Source organism: Musca autumnalis, unplaced genomic scaffold (assembly GCF_047663935.1).
Source record: "Musca autumnalis isolate F117 unplaced genomic scaffold, ASM4766393v1 scaffold_2, whole genome shotgun sequence".
NCBI lineage: Eukaryota > Metazoa > Arthropoda > Insecta > Diptera > Muscidae > Musca > Musca autumnalis.
In genome coordinates, this window is record NW_027411755.1 from 249,245,357 (window position 1) to 249,268,316 (window position 22,960).

General features: G+C 35.4%; 1 protein-coding gene across 1 annotated transcript in view; it reads right to left on the bottom strand.

Moving 5' to 3' along the window:
• Nucleotides 1-22,725, bottom strand: part of LOC141392561 (lamin-C-like) — a 145,242-nt gene extending 122,517 nt beyond the window's left edge. The window contains exons 1-2 of the mRNA XM_073965496.1: nt 22,417-22,725; nt 18,762-19,460 (exon numbers count right to left, since the gene is read on the bottom strand). Of these exons, the coding sequence (XP_073821597.1) occupies nt 18,762-19,460; nt 22,417-22,725 (1,008 nt within the window). The remainder of the gene's footprint in view (nt 1-18,761; nt 19,461-22,416) is intronic.
• Nucleotides 22,726-22,960: the final 235 nt, after the last annotated feature.

The window sequence follows — 22,960 nt, forward strand, 5'->3', positions numbered from 1 at the left end:
GATATACTGTTGCGTAAACTACACCTACAGAAAGACATGCCTGAAGAAGGAGAGGCCTGAACTTTAATGGAAAGCTCAAGTGAAAACATTTAGCTCATTAACTCAAAGAGTGGCACATTGAAATTACGTTGACGATTGAAATTTGACTTCCCAACTTAAGATGATTATTACACAAAAACCAAAATGACAATTTTATTTTGCAATCATCTAGCCAGATATCAGTGCATGGGCGTAGCCAGGAATAGCTGTACTACAAAGCAGTTCATTTGTATTTAAAAAATTATAAATTTTACGAAAAACAAGCATTTGCCTCCCCCCTAGAACGGCCAAAGAGAATTCCTGGCTACGCCCATGTATCAGTGCTAAATTTCTGTGCGAGATCAAGCATGGTTTGAAGTGATTTAGTGCTTCATACACTCAAACAACTTTTGTGCTGAATTATGCGAAACTCGTAGTAAATGATCTGTAACTCATCGAGTTTTAGAGATATCATCCTGAAAAGTTGACACAAGATAAAGTAGAAGTCGTAGAAAGTCATAGAAATTGCTAATTCCGGAAGCTCGTTTTTTTTAAGTTATGTCACTCTTTGAGTACATGAGCGATATATGCAACTCAACCCAACATAAATAAGTACTAGAAAGCAACATCCGGATGCGCTTGACTTGGCTCTATTGTCATATGAGTAAATAAGTATTCCCAAAAACGTGGAACTATATAAATTAAATTTTTTGCAATGAAATATTTTATACACCATTCAAAAGTATAATATCGGGCGGTACCCTTATATGGAACTGTCCCAAACCCAAATCTACATCCACAATTCCTCCTGCCATTATCTTGTACCCCATGTTAACATTTTCAAGTCAATACTTTGACTAGAAATGTTTTGTCGTACCTCACCGTACAAGTGGAACGAACCACTGTCTCTTGTCTAAAGTAAGTTCGGAACAGCCTTTTATTGATTTAGACAAACAACATTGTCAGTCAGTTAGTCATTCATTCACTCATTTAGTTAAGTCGCCTGGCACAAAGACCAAAGTCATGAAGTTCACCCGGAAGCTCGGAGAATGTTGACGATGTTGTAGTAGCTCAAAATATCAGCAGCAGTAGCAGCTACGGCAATTTGACTTTCCGAGCCGAAAACGTAACGAAAGAATGTTTGATGATGATGTAGACGTATGAAGACAAACAACGCACACCTAAACCCCGAACTCAAGCTAATTCCAATGGCCAAATGTTGAAGTAATGTTGTCTAAACACCAGCTTCCCCATTATGGAAATTAACGCATCGTTAGTTATTTGATGAAATAATACCTCAGCCAGACAACCACATGTCCGTTGTAGATGAGAACATGTCTCTAGTAGACGACTAGTATAACCACTTTAGAAGACTGAAGCATGGAGTGGTGTTGAACCTTAACTTCCGTGTTGTTGGTATTCCATCATCCATAGCCATCAACATCATTTATTTGGAAACTGGAGTTGGTAGAGTGTGGAAATAGTGATGACCCAAGGATTCAACATCGTGCTTCCGCAGCTTTCTAATGTTATATTTTTCATGGAATCTTCCACTTATTTTGAAAATTTTTGGGAAAAAATTCAATCACAGCAGTAATGCAGAAAATGTAGTGGGGTTGTTGAATGTTTGTTATTCCCACTTTCATTTTACAACAACAAAAACATCCAAACAAACATATTAACTACGAAAAAACAAAAAAAAAAATTTAACTAAGTGAAAATTATTTTTTGGGGGAAATCTCACATCAATTGTGTGAGAAAAATGGACTTTGTATTACTGCAGCTGTGTGCTGCTCAATAATCCCCAGTAATTATTTCATTTTTGATTGACACCCAAAGTCAAAGTTATTAAAAGAGGGCGTTGTTTTAAATTGTCAACATCCTTGCATCCTTACGTTCGTTTTGTATATTTGTTTCTTCTTTTTCTTCAGCATGTACGTGTATGTATCTGATTGTGTGTGTTTTGAATCCCTGCCACATCTGTTAGCCATTCACCTGACTGACATTTATGAACCCACCCACATCATAACATTTCAAGCTGGCCCTCTGTCGCACACACAAGGACAACATAACTTATAACTTTATTCATCCAAGCCGTCTGGTCTCTGAATCTGCATATGTGTCTGTCTGTCTGGATTTTAATCCTTAAAGGATCATCGTCATCATGGGCAAAGAGTGTTGGGCGTGTGTGTGTTTGTAAAAAAGCGACGAACATGAAACACGTTATTATTTTGCCGTAATTGTCTGTTATTATTACAAAAAGGAAATCAATTTATTGTTTGTCGTTTTCTTGTTTTTCTTTCAACCGTAATTTCATACAGATGGTCACGCAAAACGGAATAGGGTTGGGTGATTGGTAGTTTGTTGTAACCATCATACGAAGACATTTTGCCCTTTATTCTTCGGATTTTATGAGAGGAAAGACATTAAAGCAATTTTAAATTTGATTTTTTTTTCCTTCAAAGTAACAATGGGAAACATCTTAGGAAACGTTTTATCAAGATAGTTATCAAATCCTAAAGATGTGTATTTTTCTTGCAACCAGACTCAGAGTAACGAAAAAACATCCTTGTTCATCTACGGCATTCCAGCACATAGTTTCTCCTTGCCTTTATTTCACCCTGAAAAATACCGACATCCAGTCTCACAAAGTCATCAAGTCAGAGTTATAAGTATGTTAAGGCAATAATAAACCTTGTGTAACTTCCAATTCTGTTTCTATGAAAATGTGAAATGAAAAATTTTATAGATGAAAAAATTATAGAGAATCAATTTTCATTTAAAATTTTCATAGAACAAGAACTCTGAATTTGAAGTATAAGTAACACTGGTGTTTTGCCATTAGCTCTGGAAGTATGGACTTCCCCATGAAAAATAAATTATGCAGTCATCAGGACCTCAAGGACGAACTGCGGTGAAAATTTTAAAACGATTTGCGAAAAGACCTTAATATTAATTATATTTTGTGGTGGATGTACGGAATAAGTGGGTCTATATTTCTAAATCTTCCAACCTGGATCGTCAATATTTCGTCACTCGTGTGCCAGGGTAGGCTCGAGGTAGCCACAGATCCGTCAGCTTTTTGCGTCATCGATGAGAATAAGAAGTCCTGGCTGATGGTTAGGGATATCATAAAAGAAAATCTTGTAGAGAATTTTCATAGTTAAACTTTTTTTGTTAGTCCTATTTTGATAGGGCTTGCGGTTTCCAAGCAAAATCGTGAAAACCTAAAAAACCCTTAAAAATGTCAACTTGAATCGCGATTTATTTAAGAAGCGCTCCGGCGATTTTTTTTGTTTTTTTATGTTTCTCATCTATGAACATTGTAGTTTTCGGATCCGCAAAGCTTTCCAGGTGTAAGCACCTTCCATTTAAATTTGGTTTAAGAGCACCGTGGGGTATATACACCTTGATGCGACCAAAAATGTTCTTCATCCAAATATCAGTTTTAGACCCCAATTATGTTTGGTCAAAATTCCTTTCAGATTATTTGGAGTCGATTTAGCCATGTCCGTCCCTCTGTCTGTCTAGCTGGTGTGCACTATCGAAGGTAGCAGTCGATTTGGCTCAAACTAGCACATCGTATAATTTCTTCCAGATATATTTAGCGTCCGAATATGGACTACATCGGCCCTCTCCTTCGGATACCTCCCACCCGAAATTGGGAATAAGTAAAGTATAAGAGCTCCTCTCGGATCGTCTTGAAATTTTGTCCTTGCAGTCCTTGTACGACACACAGAGGAGTGAAATCTTAAAAAAACGGAGATAATTTAAAAAAAATTAAATTCGGGTTTTGACATAACTGACGCTACAGGGTTAGAGGGTACAAAATTCTACGTCTCTAACCAAAACGTCAGGATCGTATGTTGTTTACTTTTACAGTTACACGGGGTTAAAGTTGAAGAATTTTTTACAATTTCAAAATACCATAAAAAAATTAATTTTTCTTTTTTATTTTTGCCTTATTAAGGCGTAGGTCATTTATTGTGATATTTAATTAATTCTCTTTCGAGTTGAGCTTATTAGACCTACTATATACATTGAAAAATTAGAAGTCTACCGAAGTCCTACGCATTCAACCATTACGCTACGTTTCACGGGTGGTTAAGCCGATCTTCAGGCGTATTGAATGTTGTTTTTGTGGCAGACGAAGGCAAAGCTTGGGAACTAGACAACTGAGTGTCAAGGCTGTCGGCGTCTTAGCGTTCTGGGCCACCATCAACTTGTCAAAACTTTAGTAGGCAATAATTGATGATCAAAAATCTTCTGATATAGGAGAGCAATTACTAATGACGTAGGAATAAAACTTACCATAGTATTTGTGAACATTGAAAAATGGGATTACCAAGCAGGACTACAGAAAAAGTTTGGAGTTTCAATTAACTGACATAATTTCGCACATGCATTTATCTAATGAAGTGCGATATATATACTAGTTCCCAAGCTTGCCTTCGTCAGCCACAAAAACCACATTCAATACGCCTGAACCACCCGTAAAACGAAGCGTAATGGTTGAATTCGTGGGACTTCGGTAGACTCCTAATTTTTCAATGTATATAATAGGTCTAATAAGCTCAACTCGAAAGAGAATTAATTAAATAATGTTTCTTAAGTTTTAAGTGTAATATATTTTTTACGCATCAAGAGTGTCCATTATGGAATGGAATCGTCAACTTCAAGTAGTTATCGGAGTCTGAGAAAAATATAATTATTGCAAAAGAAGCTTAAAAATCTGCGAATTGTGAATATAATATATTTTGTACTCTTTACTGGAGCTATGGTTGCTATTTTTATTATTATTATTATTGACTTATTTGTTTTTACTCTACGTACGATAAACTATTATGGATCATCAGTGTGATATTGTTCTTGGAACTTTGGGATTATTTGTTTTCAGAAAGTAGTCCCTTTCATGAGCATAGAATCACTGAATATACACTTAGAAATATACCCAGCAAAATGTTCTATGCCAAAGATGCCATTCAATCATGGGTGCAAGTGATCTGGCATGTCATCTTTTTAGCATCTTCATCGATGAATTTTATATGAGAGTGGACCCCAAAAGATGCTATTCATTTCTGGATCCAAAGCATGTAATTTACACCAATGCTTTGACATGTCATTTTCACCAATGCTTTAGCATGTCATTTTCACCAACCATTTGCAATGACATTATCGTTACGACGAGAGTTTTAACAACTTTGGTTGTGATTTGGAGTCTCCGACGACATCAATCCTATTATATTTAGAAAAAATTGTATAAATAAAAACACAAAATTCATCTGTATTGGATCGATGGAATGGGTTCAAATGCTGATGAAAAGATCCGATCTTTCACGACTTCCTTTGCATGGGTTCAAATACTGATCAAAAGATCGGATCTTTCACGACTTCCTTTGCATTGGTTTAAATGTTAATGAAAAGATCGGATCTTTCAAGACTTCGTTTAAACCAATGCAAAAGATGCCATGAAATCACGTCATCGCATGGAACCCCTTCCTTCAAATTTTGCTGGGATATTTTAATGTATACTTATTAGGGCACCACTATAATAAACTGTTTAAACATAATTATACCCTACACAACTATGTGGAAAGGGTATTATAAGTATGTTTTGGTAAAAATGCATGTAACACCGCGAAATATTCACCGGAGACCGCCAATGTGGTATACCAATCTTCATATCTCGACGAGATAACGCGATACACAAAATCTTAACTTAACTTAACCAATAATTGAACGTATAAGAAGATTTTAGCCTTATCACATAAGAAATGTAGATAAAACCGTAAAATTACTTCATATTTTTATGGTTCCCATTTATAAGGGCTTCGAAACCTCTCCAAACCTTAATATGCACCAAAACTGTGTTCCGGTATATTGATTGAGTCATAAACATTCTAAAAAATATTAACATTAAACCACCCAAATGCTTATCTGAACGACGGAACATTTTTTTACAAGTCCGTACTTCCTGAGATAATGCCTAAAACATCCAAGAAATCTTTAGGTTAGGTTAGGTTGAAAAGAGGAGCGAGAAATAGCCACATGCCCTGGTGGACACCCACATAAGCCAGAAGTAGGCCTGTTGTGCACTCTAGACAAGGTTTGAAGAAGGGGACTTTACTGTATTTTAATTAAGGAACACTGTGCCCCTATCAAAATCCCGTAATTGTTTCAGGTCTTCTACAATTACCTGATTAAGATTTGGTATTGTGTCCTGCCCTTAAAACTGGGATCTGATGTTTGCAAATGCGGGGCATGGGCAGAGAAAATGCTCCAGTGTTTTGTCATCTTCTCCGCGTGCTCTGTATATGCTGTTGTCTGCACAATTAATTATGTGGATATAAGCTTGTAAACCCAGGTGACCTGTAAGGACATAGGGATAAGTGGGTATTTTTTGCCCAAGATTTTAACTCTAGACGAGACGCATTTAGTGGCTTTGCGTTCTCTAAGTCTACTGTTGCTAATTCCCATCCATTTTTTGCCAGAGAATTTGCTATCTCATTACCTCTATTCCCCGCATGTCCGGTACCCATATTATACGCACCGAGCCATGTTGAGAATAGCTGTTGATCGAATTTATACAATTCAAGACTGTTTGTGATTTTACTGTCATGGATGCTATTACTTTGATTGCAGTTTTACTCTCCGTAAGGACGTTCACAGTAGTTGGTCTCGTGTTGGCATTAAGCCAGTTCAGGCACTCTGTAATCGCTCGGATCTCCGCTTGATGGACCGTATTGTGATCCTGCAAACGAAGAGATATTTCGGTCTCAGGTTTTTCAATGGAAAGACCCAGTCCCGTTCTCCCACCTAGCATGGAGCCGGGCTTACGTTAAGACCTCTACTGCATAGCAAATTTGGATTCTTACCCCTCAGAAGTACTATAACGTCGTCTGCATAGCAGACTGGGTCGAATCCCTCATCGGTTAAAGTCATTAATAGGCTATTTATGATAGGTATTTATGGTAAGATCCCGCCTGCGGCGTACCCTGACCAACTTTGTCCCTTACGTTTACGTCAAATAGCCCGCAGCTTATCCATCTATTCCTTAGCATGTGACTTATCCGGTCCCTAAGGGTCCGGTTCACCAGAAATATATCTAAGAAATCTTTACGGTGCCAAGTAATTGGCAAATCAGCAGCATAACTCTCGTATGGAGTTTTTAATTGGTCCATACTTTGCATATCGTATTATTTCATCCAGTCATTTCCCTCCCTCACAAAAAAAAAAAATCAGGAAAAGGAAAGTTTAAAATCTCCTCTCGAATAGTTTTAATTTTTTCAGTAGGTTGGAAAAGTTTAGTTTGTCACGTCCCGGAACTATTTGAAATTTTTTTGCAGAAGGTTGTTTTCACTGTCCCTATTACAACGGTATAATTTTAAGTAAGTCCATACTTTCTGAGATAATTTCCCAAAAATGCTGCCTGGCTAGTGTGTAAATCTCAAACTGTTTTCAAAAATTTCTTCCAAATTTAGTTTAACGTTTTTTAATATTTGAATTTTTCTATAAATTATAAATATGCTTACTAGAAAATTTGAACTATATGTCAATGATTTGGTATAGTCCCACATTACGGTACCTATACATTCCATCTAGTTTGAATCAATCTGTGATACAAAACCAATATATTTTTTATGTATGTATATTTTTGGTCAGGAACTGAGGGAATAAATCCGTCAGCACGGCTGACTGGTACCTTCATACCTGTTTTATTACTATTTTTTTCAAAATAATCCCATTGTTTGAATATTTTAAAACAACTAATTTATTTGTTTAAAACGTTTCCAGTTACTTTAACTTCTGTTTACATTTCTAATTTTGCGAATTTTAAATCCTTCTTTTAAATAATTTATGGACATTTTAATGAAACATCTATGCATTTGTTCAATCTTTCCTGTATAAATCATATTTTTGAAAACACATTTACATGCATGAAAGAACCACAAAATAATAAAGGATTATTAAATGATCAAAAAGCCAACAAGTTACACCATAGACAATGTAATATAATTTACACTTTTCCACTTTCGTTGGTTGATACGAGACATGTCTGCTCAGACAACATTGTCAGTGTATTCAAATAGGCCAGACAGACGACGAACAGACAGGCAGACGTCTATTGTATACATCATACATAAGTTGTTGTATACAAATGTATGCAGAAATACTTAGTAATTCGCATGAACTATGGAAAGACGTAAAGCAGAAGGAAAAGAAACTACTTGTGGTAGCATAACCACAGACAAAGGATTTTGAAATATAAAATAGGTTTAAATTTCTTACAATTCCTTAATTTAGACGAAACTGGTGTTAGTTCCAAAAACATCCTGAAGGATGAGGGGAAACATCTATCATGTCAATGGGTGCACCAAGATTCATATTAGCTTTATTATGAGAGTCCGAACGGCCTGTCTTTGGTGCACCACTTTTAGATGTAAATTGTTTAAATAGAACATTTCAGGATGACATGTTTCTGTAACAATTCACAGACCCCAATCTGTTAGATTCAATGTATAGAATGGGAAAAGAAACTCAAGTTTCCTTTGCCTGCCTTGAAAGACAAACAATTTACAGCAGCATAAGAAATTTTCATTAAAATTCCTGCAAGTACATTCCAATCCAAGACCAAGACCTGTACGAAAAATATGTCATTACGGAACGTCTGGACGTTGATTACAAACATAACGTGACCAAGGACACCTGTTGTAGGTTTGTTTGTCTTTACAAGAAAATCAAAAATTGAATCTTTTGTAAAAGACAAAAAGATATTCATTTTAATGTGGCGCAGTAACTGTGTAAGGATGTTGTCGAAACTAAGGATAGTTTCATCTTCGAAGTCCTTTTAAGAAATGTGGCTGTGAATCCAGACAAATGCGAAATTAATTCATATTTCTTCTTGGCTTAAGCTTTTGTTCTTCTTTATGAATTACAGGTTGGTTCATTGGTGTAACCTGTCTTTAATGCATATTTCAGAAAAAAAATTCTGTGGAATGTGACTTTAAACATAAATAAATATGTTGAAGTTTATTATTTAAAATACGTATCATCAGAATTTTAAAAAAACCACTAGCGAAAGGATCAAAGTCAAACGGAGCCAACACTATGACAACTTACACAACTGTGAATATGTTGAACATTGGAAAAATTAGTTTCCCTTCAGTAATGAAGGGCGATTTTCTGGGGTTGCTCTGGCTCATACATGTGAGGGACTACGACAGGGACGTGTTTCTGCTCGAGGCGAGAACTCACCCCATCGTCATCAGAATACAGAAGAATGCCAAGGAAGCGGCGGGGCAGATAACCGAGCTCACTAACAACAGCAGCTTACAGCGTTGTGATGTTTACGACGCACTGAGGAAGGCTCGCACCAAAAGTTTATGTTGGGGTCTAGCTTCCCTGTTGCACCAGACTGTTCAATACAGACCTATCTTAGGAGACTTTAATGCACACCAAAGGCTGTGACATTTGGTCCCATGTTTAGCCCTGACTGAGCAAATTGATAGCTCTACGCATTACACGGTTCATAAGGATGCTCCAAGAAGAATTAGCGGAGAGTGACACACTTCCCTAGTCATAAATATCGTGTCATTTGATCTGACAAATGATGTTACGCGGTAACGCATCGTTTCTCTTGGGTCATACCATCTCCCTATCACCTCCGCATTTTCTTTAAACATGGGAAATATAACTTCAAATATTTGGAATTTGTTCCACCTTTTTCTATTAGTTTTAAAATTATAAGATTTTTTGAGCTTGAGGTCTGTATTGTTGTTTTTATTTTATTTTTCCCAATATTTCGCAATTGTTAAAATTGCGTCTTCAGGGGTATCTACAAATATATATCACAGCGCAAGTTATTTTTAAATATAAACATTTTTCCAAAAAAGATGTTGCAAATTTGTGCTTACATTAAATATGTAAAAATTAATGTCAAGTTATTCTTATAAACTAGCGTAGCTTTACTACCCTTGTCCGTTGTTGATATTGCACTGAAGTTCTTTACGACTTGCATATTCTTTTTTGTGTTAAATGTTTGTAGCAATAGGTTGCATTATCGGTGTCGCTTTTGTAGTTAATTTTCTTAGTTGTTGGTAGTTTGTTTATATGCAGCATCTCTAGCGTTAACCTCTTGTTGTAATTGTTCTCCGTTTCTAATATGCGTACACTGTCAAAGTTTGGTTGATGGTTGTTGTACTTAGAGTGTTCCGCAAGTGCCGTCTTTTGAATTGGGTTTTGATCTCGTAATTTAATGTCGGATTTGTGTGCCGACAGTCTTGTTTTTAATTTATTTTTAGTAGTTCCCACGTACATTTTACCACATTTTTCGACATTATTCCCATCACTTCAATTCTGTATATCAAATTGTGCTTTTCAAGTTTTGGAATTATATTTTTTGTTTGGCTGAAGAAACGTTTACGTGTATTGTTGCATTTTTGGGCTATGGAGTATTTGTTGTTGTCATAAAGGTCTGAGTGTTTAAAACGTTCTGATATATTTGGCAAGTAAATCATAGTTTTGAATATCTTATCCGTTTTTTCTTTTGTACTTTGGATGTTGTAATTATTGATAAAACTGTTAATTAGTTATTAATTATTATTCTTGTTGTTTTTGTGGAACTTTTCATCACTTATATACAAAACTCTATTTATTAAGTTCTTTGCCGTGTTGATGATAATTTGTTTTGGATGGTTGGAATGGAAATTTATTATGCGACCTGATCCAGTTGGTTTTTATACCAATCTATATCTAATTTTTTACCGCTTTTTAATATAAGAGTATCAAGATAAGGTAATGTGTTATTTTCTTGTTCTTCCATCGTGAACTTTATGTTGTTATTGAAACTGTTCATTATTTTTAGAGCTTCTAGTATTGCATCATCCTTAGTAATAACAAATCATCCACATATTTTGTCATAATAACAGGTTTCGTCTTCAATTGTTGCATAGTGGTATCAAGCAATTTCTCCATAACTATATCTGCTATTATGGGAGAAGCTGGCGAACCCATTGGCAACCCTCTTTTTTGTTTGTATATTTTTCCGTCGTATATAAAATAACGATTATCTTTTATACAAAAATTTAGAATACTGATAAATAAGTTCTTGGACATATTTGTGTATTCTTGTATGTTTTCCCATTTTTCCTCTATAATTTTAGTCCTAGATCCACTGGTATACTTGGAAATAGAGACACAACATCAAATGATACCATCTTGTAATTTACTTTTATGGTTAAGTTTTTAATTTTATTTTTAAATTCCATGGAATCTCGTATGTTATATCTGGAGTTGACCGTCAGTTTTTTCAAAATCTCTACAACATATTTGCATAATTTTATGGACGGTGAATTAACTGATGAACAAATCGGTCTCAGTGGGTAATTTTCTTTGTGTATCTTAGGTAGGCCGTACAATCTTGGAGCCGTAGCTACGTCCGTTCTTTTCTTCTTTTCTATTGACGAAATTATATTATTCTTAAACAACTCTTCCATGAGTTGATTATTCTTTTTTGTTAAGCTTGATGTTGGATCTTTATTCATTCTTTGATAAGTCATCATGGCTGAAAGTATGTCCGACATTCTCTTTTTATATTCATCTTTTTTCCATGGTCACTGTAACATTTCCCTTATCCGCGTTAAGAATTAAAATATCTCTATTTTGTTTTAGAAATTGTTGTGTCTGAACCGCTGTTCTTTTGATGAACTTGTCTCTCTCGCTTTCTCTCATTTTGTTTATATGTGTGTCTATCATGGTTGTAAACTGTGTTCTCTTCATTTCTAGTTGATCTTTGTCGTCGTTGGTTTGAATGATGTCGTCACCATCAGCGATACGTTTAAATAGAGGAAAGTTTGTGTGTTGGGAGCAGGGTTTCGGAGTCGAGCCATTTTTCCTTCGACTCCGACTCCGACTCCAGGCCAGTTTTTTGTCACGACTCCGACTCCGGAGTCGACTCCGAGGGTAATTTCCTATACCACTAAAAATTAATAAAATTTGCTAAATTTTTCAACTTTTCCTATACTAGGACCCTATATGCTTATGTGTTCTTTTCTCTAAGACAATTTGTAGTGCAATGCGATGTAAAATTGATGTTTCGTATTGAATCTGCTGTATCTTATATCAAAAAGAACAACAACAACAGAAAGAATTTAGAAAGTTTCAGTAGATTTTGCCGAAATATATGTACGAGTATACCCTCCGATTATCAATTTAAAACAAAAACAAGTAGAACTGACGACTTTGATTAAATTTTTTTTTACGGACGCACAGAGGGGAAACATAGGCATAAAGTTGCTCAAAACTCAAAATATGAAAATCGTTTTTTTTATGAAAAAATGTTGATAAACGGCAACCAGACTCTTTTCTACATTTGCTATAACCATCCTCGACTTTGTAAGATTAACTAATCCAATGCAGCAGTCGATTGAACTCAGCCTTACTGAAAACAAAAAGTAAATTTTCGAAAACTAACTAAATTAGGTGAACATTAAAATGACATTATTTTCGCGAAAACTAATATTTTTCAAGATTTATTGTTTTTTTAGCATTTAAAATTTTCAGATTGATTTTACATCTTTGCTCTTTAATAATGGAAATACATATCCTCTTTATGAAAATTGTTTATGATCATTTTTAAGATTACTACAATTTTAATAGTGAAAAAGTCTATTTCCCCGTCGTTTTCCGACCATAGTTTCTTCTAATGTTTTATGCGATTGAGTCTCAAATATCAGATTCAATCATAAAAAATTGCGCATATTTGCGCCATCCCGAAAAAAATCTAATTTTTCTCAACTAAAATATGAAATTTATATGGAATTGAAAGGTTTACTCACACTAAATTTTGCTCCGCTTTATAACCGGGGCTCTAATTTATCAAACTAAACCAACACCTATCAAATATGTTTGCATTATTCAGAAACATTATAATAAAATTTGGAATGAAACATATGTATATGGGACTATATATACATCTGTACTGATTTGTTTGAAAATTGGCTCAATGTTTTAAAAACTAGTTCAGGTTCCATGTGTCAAATTTCAGTGATTTTGGTGCATTTTTATCTCATATCAGATGCGAATATATATGGAAGCTGCATCCAAATCTGGACCGATTTTCATTATTTTCTATAGGATTAATTCTTGTGCAAAAGATATGCTTTGTGCAAAATATTATATCAATCGAAGTATAAATGAGCTTTCTAGGACTTTTGATCAACTTTTAACACAAATTTCCTCTCTGTGGGACGGGTCACATATCTTTTTCGTTTTATTTTGTCGAAATATGAAGATCGGTATGCCAACAGTAATTTGTTACTTACAGATTTTACGAAAGCGAAATTTTGACTTCTACAGTTCCCTTTTTTTTAAATGCATATTTTTTAATTCGTTTCGCTTAAATACACGATTATTATGTTCTTAATGATCCCACAAAAACATATGCTGATCGGTTTATTCGTTTTCGATCTTCAGTGGTCACAGCAAACTGCTTTAGTAAAAACAGTGTTTCGTAGGTGGCCATTTGTCAGAAAACAGTGCAATATTTTTCAACAAAAAAAAAGAAAAAAAATCTGAAAGTATAAATCAGATGAAAACAATATCTTTTGGAAAAATTTGGTAGATTACTTGTAAAAATTCATGAAAAATTTCATTTTTCGTGCACAATAAGTGACCATAACCCCTTAATTGTGGACAACATAAACTTATAATACTTTTTCCACATTATATTGTGAAGTATAAATATGTGAGATCTAAAACTAGTATTCCAGAGTGTATATAAGTTTTGTCATAAATGTGATGGTATATTAAGAAATCGATTCATATTGAAAGATGCAATTATAATTCTTTTGTCATGGAACATCTATATTAATAAACAAGTAAGAACAGACTATAGTCGGACGGGGCCGACCATGTGATACCCTATACCACTAAACGCGTCTTCTTGGGATAAAGTTATAAGATGTGCATTAGAAATTTTACAAATTTTCACACAAAAGTTTTGATCAATTTAACCCGCTAAATATTATGCGATCATACCGTTGACTTGCACGCTACTTCTTCATCTCAAACCAAAACTACGTTTAAAATTTCGCGCCGATCGGACTATTATTGCGACCTACAGAGCGGCTACAAAATCGAGCAAAAATTTTGTTTTTGGTCCATTTCATCCCTTTAACATTTCACGATCATCGCCAAAAACTAATCAGTTCTATTCTGGTCCAAACCCGACCTCCATACTAAATTTCGTGCCAATCGGTCCATAATTGCGGCCTCTAGCTTGATTACAATTTTTTATGGACGGACAGACGGACGGACGGACGGACACACATCGCTAAATCGCTTTATCTCGTCGAGATATGAAGTTTGGTATACCACATGAGGGGTCTACGACGAATATTTCGCGGCGTTACATGAATTTTTGGGAAAACAAACTTATTATACCCTTTTCCACATTGTGGTATAGGGTATAAAGAGTAGAGTGACTGATTCACTGACTGACTGACTGACTGATTGACTGATTGATTCATCAACGCCCAGACGAAACGGCTGAAGCTAGAATCATGAAATTTTGGGTGTGGATCACTCTTGGTCCGAAGGGGTCAGATAAGGCTGGGTTTTTTGAAATTCGAACTGGAAGGGTACTAAAAGTACTAAAAGGTACTAAATATGGTACCGTTTGTATTTGGCGAACCGGTAGAGCTAGAACTTTGAAATTTGGAATGAAGGTCACTGATGGAGAGTTAGAAAGGTGTACCAAAGGTTTTTTGGAAATTCGAACTATAAGTGTACGAAAAGTACTAAAAGTTACTAAATTTAGTACTATTTGGTATTACGTGAACGGATAGAGCTAAAATCTTGAAATTTGGAATGAAAATCAAGGTTAAGAAGATGAGTTGATATAAGGAGGTGGTTTTGAAAATGTGTACTCATTTGTACGAATAGTACTAAATGGTACTAAATTTGGTACAATTTGAATTTGGGCAAACCGATAAAGTTGGAATTCTGAAATTTAGAATTACTATTACTGTTGGAATGTAGGTTTGAGATATGAAGGTAGTTTTCGAAATTAGTACATATGGGTACGAAAGGTACTAAATAGTACCAAATAAGGTACAATTTGGATTTGGGGGAACGGATGGAACTGGAATCCTGAAATTTAGAATTAGGATTACTGTCGGAGTGTAGGATAGAGGTATTTTGGAAATTCGTACTTTTGGGTACGAAAAGTACTAAATGGTACCAAATTTGGTACAATTTGAATTTAAGTGATCGGATAGAGCTGGAATGGTGAAATTTGGAATTATGATTACTATTGGAGTGTGGGATTGGGATACTTTTGGAAATTCGTACTTATGGCAACGAAAAGTACTAAATGGTACCACATTTGGTACAATTTGGATTTGGGTGATCGGATACATTTGGAATCCTGAAATTCGAAATTAAGATTACTTTTGGAGAGTTGGATAGAGGTAGGTTTGGAAATTCGGACCTATGGGAACAAAATGTACTAAATGGTACTAAATTTGGTACAATTTGGATTACGGTGACCGGATGCAGCTGTAATTCTGAAATTTGGAATTAAGACTACTGTTGGCGTGTAGGATTGAGGTAGTTGTGGATATTCGTACTCGTGGGTACGAATAGTACTAAATAGTACCAAATTTGGTACAATTTGGATTTGGGTGAACGGATATAGCTGAAATTCCGAGATTTGGAATAAGGAGTACTATTGGAGTGTAGGATTGATAATGTTTTGGAAATTTTTAGTTATGGGTAGGAAAAGTACTAAATAGTACTAAATTTGGTACAGTTTAGATTTCAATGATAGGATACATTTGGAATCGTGAAATTCAGAATTAAAATTGCTGCTGGTGTGTTTATAGAGGTAGGTTTGGAAATTCGTACTTTGGATACGAAAAGTACTAAATGGTACCAAATTTGGATTTGAGTTATCGGATGTATCTGGAATCCTGAAATTCGGAATTAAGCTTATTGTTTGAACATAGCACTGAGGTAGTTTTGAAAATTTGTACTTATGTGTACGAAAGTACTAAATGGTACCAAATCTGGTACAATTTTGATTTGGGTGAACGCCTATAGGTGGAATCCCGATTTTCGGAATAAGGATTACTGTTGGCGTGTAGGATTGATGAAGTTTTTGATATTTTTAGTTATGGATACGAAAAGAACTAAATGGTACCAAATTTTAATTTATGTGATCGGATACAGTTGGAATCCTGAATTTCGGAATTACGATTACTGTAGGAGTGTTGAAAGAGGTAGGTTTGGAAATTCGTACTTTGGATACGAAAAGTACTAAATGGTATCAAATTTGGTACAATTTGGATTACGGTGATCGGATGCAGCTGAAACCCAGAAATTTGGAATTAAGATTACTGATGGCGTGTAAGATTGAGGTAGTTGTAGAAATTCGTACTCATGGTTACGAAAGTACTAAATGGTACCAAATTTGGTACAGTTTGCATTTGGGGAGCTGGAATCCCGAGATTTGGAATAAGGAGTACTGTTGGAGTGTAGGATTGATAAAGTTTTGGAAATTTGTAGTTATGTGTAGGAAAAGTACTAAATTTGATACAATTTGGATATCAGTGAAAGGACACATTTGGAATCGTGAAATTCGGAATTAAAATTGATGTTGGAGTGTTGATAGAGATAGGTTTAGAAATTCGTACTTTGGATACGAATAGTACTAAATGGTACCAAATTTGGATTTGAGTGATCGGATATATCGGAATCCTGAAATTCGGAATTAAGCTTATTGTTTGAACATAGCACTGAGGTAGTTTTGAAAATTTTTATTTATGGATACGGTTTGGAATTAATACCTGTTGAATTGTAGGATTGATAAAGTTTTGGAAATTTTTAGTTATGGGTAGGAAAAGTACTAAATACATAGTTTGGATTTGAGCGAACGGATAGAGCTGGAATCAAGAAATTTGGAATTAAGATTACTGTTGGAGTGTGGGATTGAGATATGGAAGTAGTTTTGGAAATTCGTACTTATGAGTACGAAAAGTACTAAATTTGGTACAATTTGGATTTGAGCGAACGGCTAGAGCTGGAATCTTGAAGTTTGGAATTAAGTTTACTGTTGGGGTGTAGGATTGAGGAAGTTTTGGAAATTCGTACTTATATGTACGAAAAGTACTAAACGGTACTAAATTTGGTACAACTTGGATTTGAGCGACTTAAAAAAAAATAAGAAAAAAAAATATTTGTATTATATGGGTCGCTAACATTCGGAAAACGAATTAGCAAATAAAGAAGAAGAAGAGGTACGAAATGGTTCCATGTATGGTACAATTTTGTATTGGATGAACGGATAGATCTGGATTCGTGAGATTTGGAATTATGATTACTGTTATCATTTGCTTATAACGTGAGATTTAAGAAATATGAACCATAAATATACGAAAAGTTCTAAATGGCACAGGTTTTGGTACAATTTGTTATTGTGTAAAGGGAATTTTGAAATAATAGGAGGAGGTTCGTATTTATGTATTTACATGAAAGTACTAAATAGTTCTATAATTGGTTTTTGGGGGAAGAGATAGAGCTGCAAGTGAGGATGGCGGTTGTTGGGTTAGGCCATATTTGCGCTGAGAACCTCAATTAAAATATCTCAAAAAATGTGGATTTATCTTGATGTGTAGGCGTGACGAAAATCGGACTAAAGTGGTACGTATTAGTACACAAAATGATTCCATGTTCACCATTCTATATTATATATGTATTATTTATTTGTTTTGTATATTTAACGCATACGAGGTAGCGGGCACTTTGCTAGTTACTAAATATAATAAATCCTTTGCTTACAAGTTTACTCATAGATTTCCTATAAAATGAATAAACGATTTATCAAAATGTTATTAAAGTTAATCTCTCTATCATAAAAAATAAAAACTCTTTTGATAAATGTAGAAAAAAAATTTTTGCCCGGAGTCGGAGTCGAGCTTTTTTTCACGACTCCAGACTCCGACTCCAGCAAAATTTGCTAGACTCCGACTCCAGACTCCGACTCCGACTCCGCAGCCCTGGTTGGGAGACCAAACTTATCTCCTAGTGACAGTAGCCACCCTGTTTTTTGGGAATTCAGTGTGATGAGGCGACTCCTAGCCTCATCACTACAATGCAGCCCAAGAAAACCTAAGGAAAAACCCAAGAACGAAAACACGCGGGTGATGTATATTCTTCGATGGTTCGAAAGAAACTCAAATTTTATTTACTATTCTACAAAATATTTACAACTCTTAAAACTAACACACACAGACAATACATTTAGTAATGTACGCTGTGTACATAAATACATCATGCACACCACGCACACACTGCGTTGCGGGTGATAAGAAACATACACTATTTTATTACCGACCCTTTCTATTTATGGCCGACATCTGTTATGTGTAAAGATAGCACATTGGTGCGTTGACTAAAATCTACCTGACACCATTAAAAACAATTCTATAAAATTGTCCATACTCCCCGCCGTGAAAAGATCCTAATCTTTTAACAATTGTATGTATTAGTATCTTATCTTTTACAAACTAAATTTTTTAGTAATATTGCAATTACATTTAATTTTGTAACTGCTGAAGGCATTACTTATATTCTAAAACTAATTATATGAATGCAACAATTATTATAACTTAATTCTAGGTGATGGCACCCAACACCTTCAGCAACCAGCTCGGACGGGGACTTCTTTTCCATTGCTTAATTACGTGGTAAATCCATTTTCTTCGTAGAGGATAACCTGAAACATTGCTAGCGTCAGCTCTGGTTGTGCGATAACCGGTAACTTCTTCATTGGCATTAAACATCGATGCCTTTTTGCTAGCGCCACCTTGTATTTCTTGTGACTTCATAACCATGTGGATCGGAGGTTCATATGTTGCACTAACTCTCAATTTGTTGATATCACCCTCAATGGTGCCTGAGCGATGGAAATTGACGTCATTCTCTTTGTCATTGGCATTAGGTTTAAATTGGAAACCACCGATATGTACTTCTTTAGTACCTTTCTTCAGTACCATTTCTTCAAGATCACTTTGGGAAATTTCGATGTGATCTTTCTCCCTGCTGAGTTGACTCATATCTTCTTCGTTCCACAGTAATTTGTCGTACATAGCACTTTCTTCTTGTAGTTGTTGTTGTGCCATTCCATTTCGTAGACGTCGCAATTCATCTTCCAGATTTACTACCTCAGCAGCATGGCATGTCCGTTCCTGTTGGATCAATTCCTCCAAATCACGATTACGGGTATTCAATGCAGCATTTGTAGCTTCCAACTCATTAATGCGACTATTCAAGCTATGATTGGCTTCTGCTTGAAGACTATTAATCTCTTGTTGGTACATCATTTCAAGTTTGCGCATTTGTTCTTCGTGTTGTTCACGCAACTGTTGTAACTTCTTCTTCTTCTTTATTTGCCAACCCGTATTCGGGTGTTGGCGATCATACAATTGTTTTACATTGTTAACAATTTAATTATATTTTTTATTCCATTATAGATAGGTTTCGATTCTTGGCAGCATTCAGGAGGTTTCTTTCGTCTTGTAGTCCCGTCCATTCTTGAATATTTCTTATCCATGATGTTTCCTTTCTGCCTCTTGGTCTTCTTCCATCTATTGTGGTTTGGATAATGGCTTGGAGGAGCTTATATTTTTCATTGCGCATTATATGGCCCAGATAAGATGTTTTTCGGCTTTTTACATCGCGTGTTATTTGTCGTTCCACATTCATCCGTCGTAGTACTTCTTCATTTGAAACGTGGTCAGTCCAGCGAATTTTTAGAATACGACGATAAATCCACATTTCAAAAGAATTTAGTCGTTTTTCGTCGGCTAATTTTATCGTCCAAGTTTCTGCAGAGTATAATAATACTGACCATATGTAGCATCTGACAAAACGTATTTTCGTTGAAAGGCTTATGTCATGGCTGGTTAGCGTTTTCTTATATTTGGAAAATGAATTTCTTGCCATTTCGATTCGGCACTTAATTTCACTTGACATATCCCATCGGTCATTTATCTGGACTCCTAGATATTTATATGTTCTTACACGTTCTATTTCTATGTTATTAATTATCATAGGTACATTATTTTCCACCTGTTTTCTGCTGACAATCATATATTTAGTTTTTCTTATGTTTATTGATAATCCATATTTTTCACTGGCCTTCATGAGTGCATCTATTAGTCTTTGCAGCCCTGCTAAGCTGCTTGCCAGTAATGTGGTGTCGTCAGCGTAACGAATGTTATTGATGAGGATGTTATTTATGCTAATGCCAATGTTTTTTGAAGCTATTGATTCTTGAAAAATTTTTTCAGAATATATGTTAAAGAGAAGAGGTGACAAAATACATCCTTGCCGTACACCTTTCGAAATTGGGATATTGTCAGATAATTCACCATCCACTTTAATATTTGATACTTGTTTCCAGTATAGATTTTGAATACATCTTTTATCACATTCTTCTAGTCCAATATCGGTTAAAATATCCATCAACTTATCGTGTTTTACGGTATCAAACGCCTTCTCGTAGTCCACAAAACAAAGAAAGACGTCCTTTTGAACTTCGCGGCATTTTTGTACTAGAACGTGAAGTCCAAGCAATGCTTCTCGGGTACCCATGCCTTCTCTGAATCCAAATTGTGTGTTACCCATATGCATCTCGCATAATGGGTATATTCGTCTGTGTATTATTTTTAAAAAGATTTTTAGAGCATGGCTCATAAGGCTAATTAGTCTAAAATCACCGCACAAATTCGCATTGTTTTTTTTAGGAATGGTTACAAATGTCGATTCCAGCCAGTCTTGAGGGTAATGTCCTGTGGCGTAAATTTGATTGAATAATCTCAATATTAGTTGTATATTTCTTCCTTCTATTAGTTTCAGTACTTCGGTGGGTATTTCATCAGGACCCGATGCTTTTTTATCTTTCATGGTTTTTATTGTTGCTCTTAATTCTTCCTCTGTAATGGGTCTTATCGTTAAACCGCTTTGATATTCTGTATTTTGTAATTGTGTTCGGCTTTCGTCCGTAAATAGAGCTTTTATATATTTTTCCCAAAGTTTTTTCTTTTCAGAAACTTCGTAATGTGCTATATTGTTTTCATCAAAGAGAAATGTGGAAGATCTTCTGGAATATATCCCGGATGCCTCTTTCAATTTTTTATGGAGATTGAAATCGTCGTGGAGAATTTGTAATCTTTCAATTTCCTGGCATTGTTTTCTTATTTGTGCATTTTTTGCAGCCCGTGTAGCGATTTTAATTTCCTGATTGATTTCCCAGTATTTTTCGTAGTTTATGTTTTTGTATTTGCTTCTTTCTTTGCGTAGAGCTCGTATTTCATCTGTCACCCATGATTTTTCTCTATTAGACGTTGTGGTGCCTAACATATTTTTAGTTATGTTGTTGATGGATTCTTTAACATCATCCCATATATTTTCGCTATCTTCAGCGATGTTATTCAGTTCGGCATTTAATCGGGTTTTTACCGAATGTCTCGTCAATTCATCATCAAGTCTATCAAAATTTAACTTCTTCTGCGTTTTTTTCTTGCGTGTTATTGCCAGTTTTATGCGTATTTTGCAAACTAGAAGAATGTGGTCCGAGGGAACGTCAGCGCCGGGATATGTGGAACATTTGTTCACACAGGAAGCATATCTTTTATTTATTAAAATGTAATCTATTTGGTTTCTGACAATATTCTCACTGTTATCTTGTGGCGACTTCCATGTATACAAACGCCTCGGATGGAGGCAAAACAACGTATTAGTAACTTTGTATTTATACTCTTGGCAGAATTGAATTAATCTCTCGCCTCTTTCATTTCGTTTACCTAAACCAAATTTTCCTGTTACATCAGTTGTTTCTTCCTTCCCAACTTTTGCATTAAAATCTCCCTGGATTATTGTAATTTCGTGTTGTTTCGTCATTGTCAGTAATTTTTCCACATCATTATAAAATTGTTCTATTTCCTCATTGCTACCATCACATGTAGGTGCATAAACTTGTATTACATTTATGTTAATCGGTTTTGCGGACAATTTAATCATCATTACTCTATCAGATACTGGGAAGAATCCTGTGACGCTGGGTGCAATATTGTTTTTGACTAGGATAGCAACACCTTTTCTGTGGATTCCGTCAACATTGCCTGAGTGATAAACCTTTGTGTTTTCAGAGAAGAACTCTGAGCTTTCAGTCCACCATGTCTCACTTATACCCAATATATCTATTTGTAGCCGTTTCATCTCGCTTATGGTATTATCAAGTTTTCCAAGCTCATAAAGACTTCGAACATTCCATGTTCCGATGTTAAGTTTTGTTTTACCTCCGGGGATTCTTAGCACCCTCGTTTGGCCGGAGACTGAGGGCCGATTGTTGAACTGTTGTAACACTGCACTGATTTCAGCTTGGTGGCGAGAATGTATTTCATCAATTTCTCGCAAATGACTTTGCTCCTTAAACGTGAGTTCTTCGCGTAGTCTCTGAATGCGGTTTTGCAAATCCGTACGGATCATGGATTCAGCGTTTAAATATTTACGAGCTTCGTCCAATTGTTGTCGTAGACACTCCGATTCTTTCTGCACTTCACAAAGATTTTCCACAGCCTTTTCCTTTTCAGCATAAGCAGCATTGTATTTGACGGTAACGTCAGTGACCTGTGACTCATACATGCGAGCCTTTTCTTCAGCAAGTCGGCAGTCCTTGATTTGTTGATCCAATTTGGACTTAAATTGCTCATTTTCTTCTAGTAATCGATTCGTTTCACTTTTTAATTTTCGCGAAACATCCACGCACGCCTTTTCATTCTCAGTTTTCGAGCTCCTAACAACTTCCTGTATAGGCCCTAAACTACCTGAGAACTGTGCCTCATAATTTATGTTCACCTTTTTTGGTGCTACTCTTGAA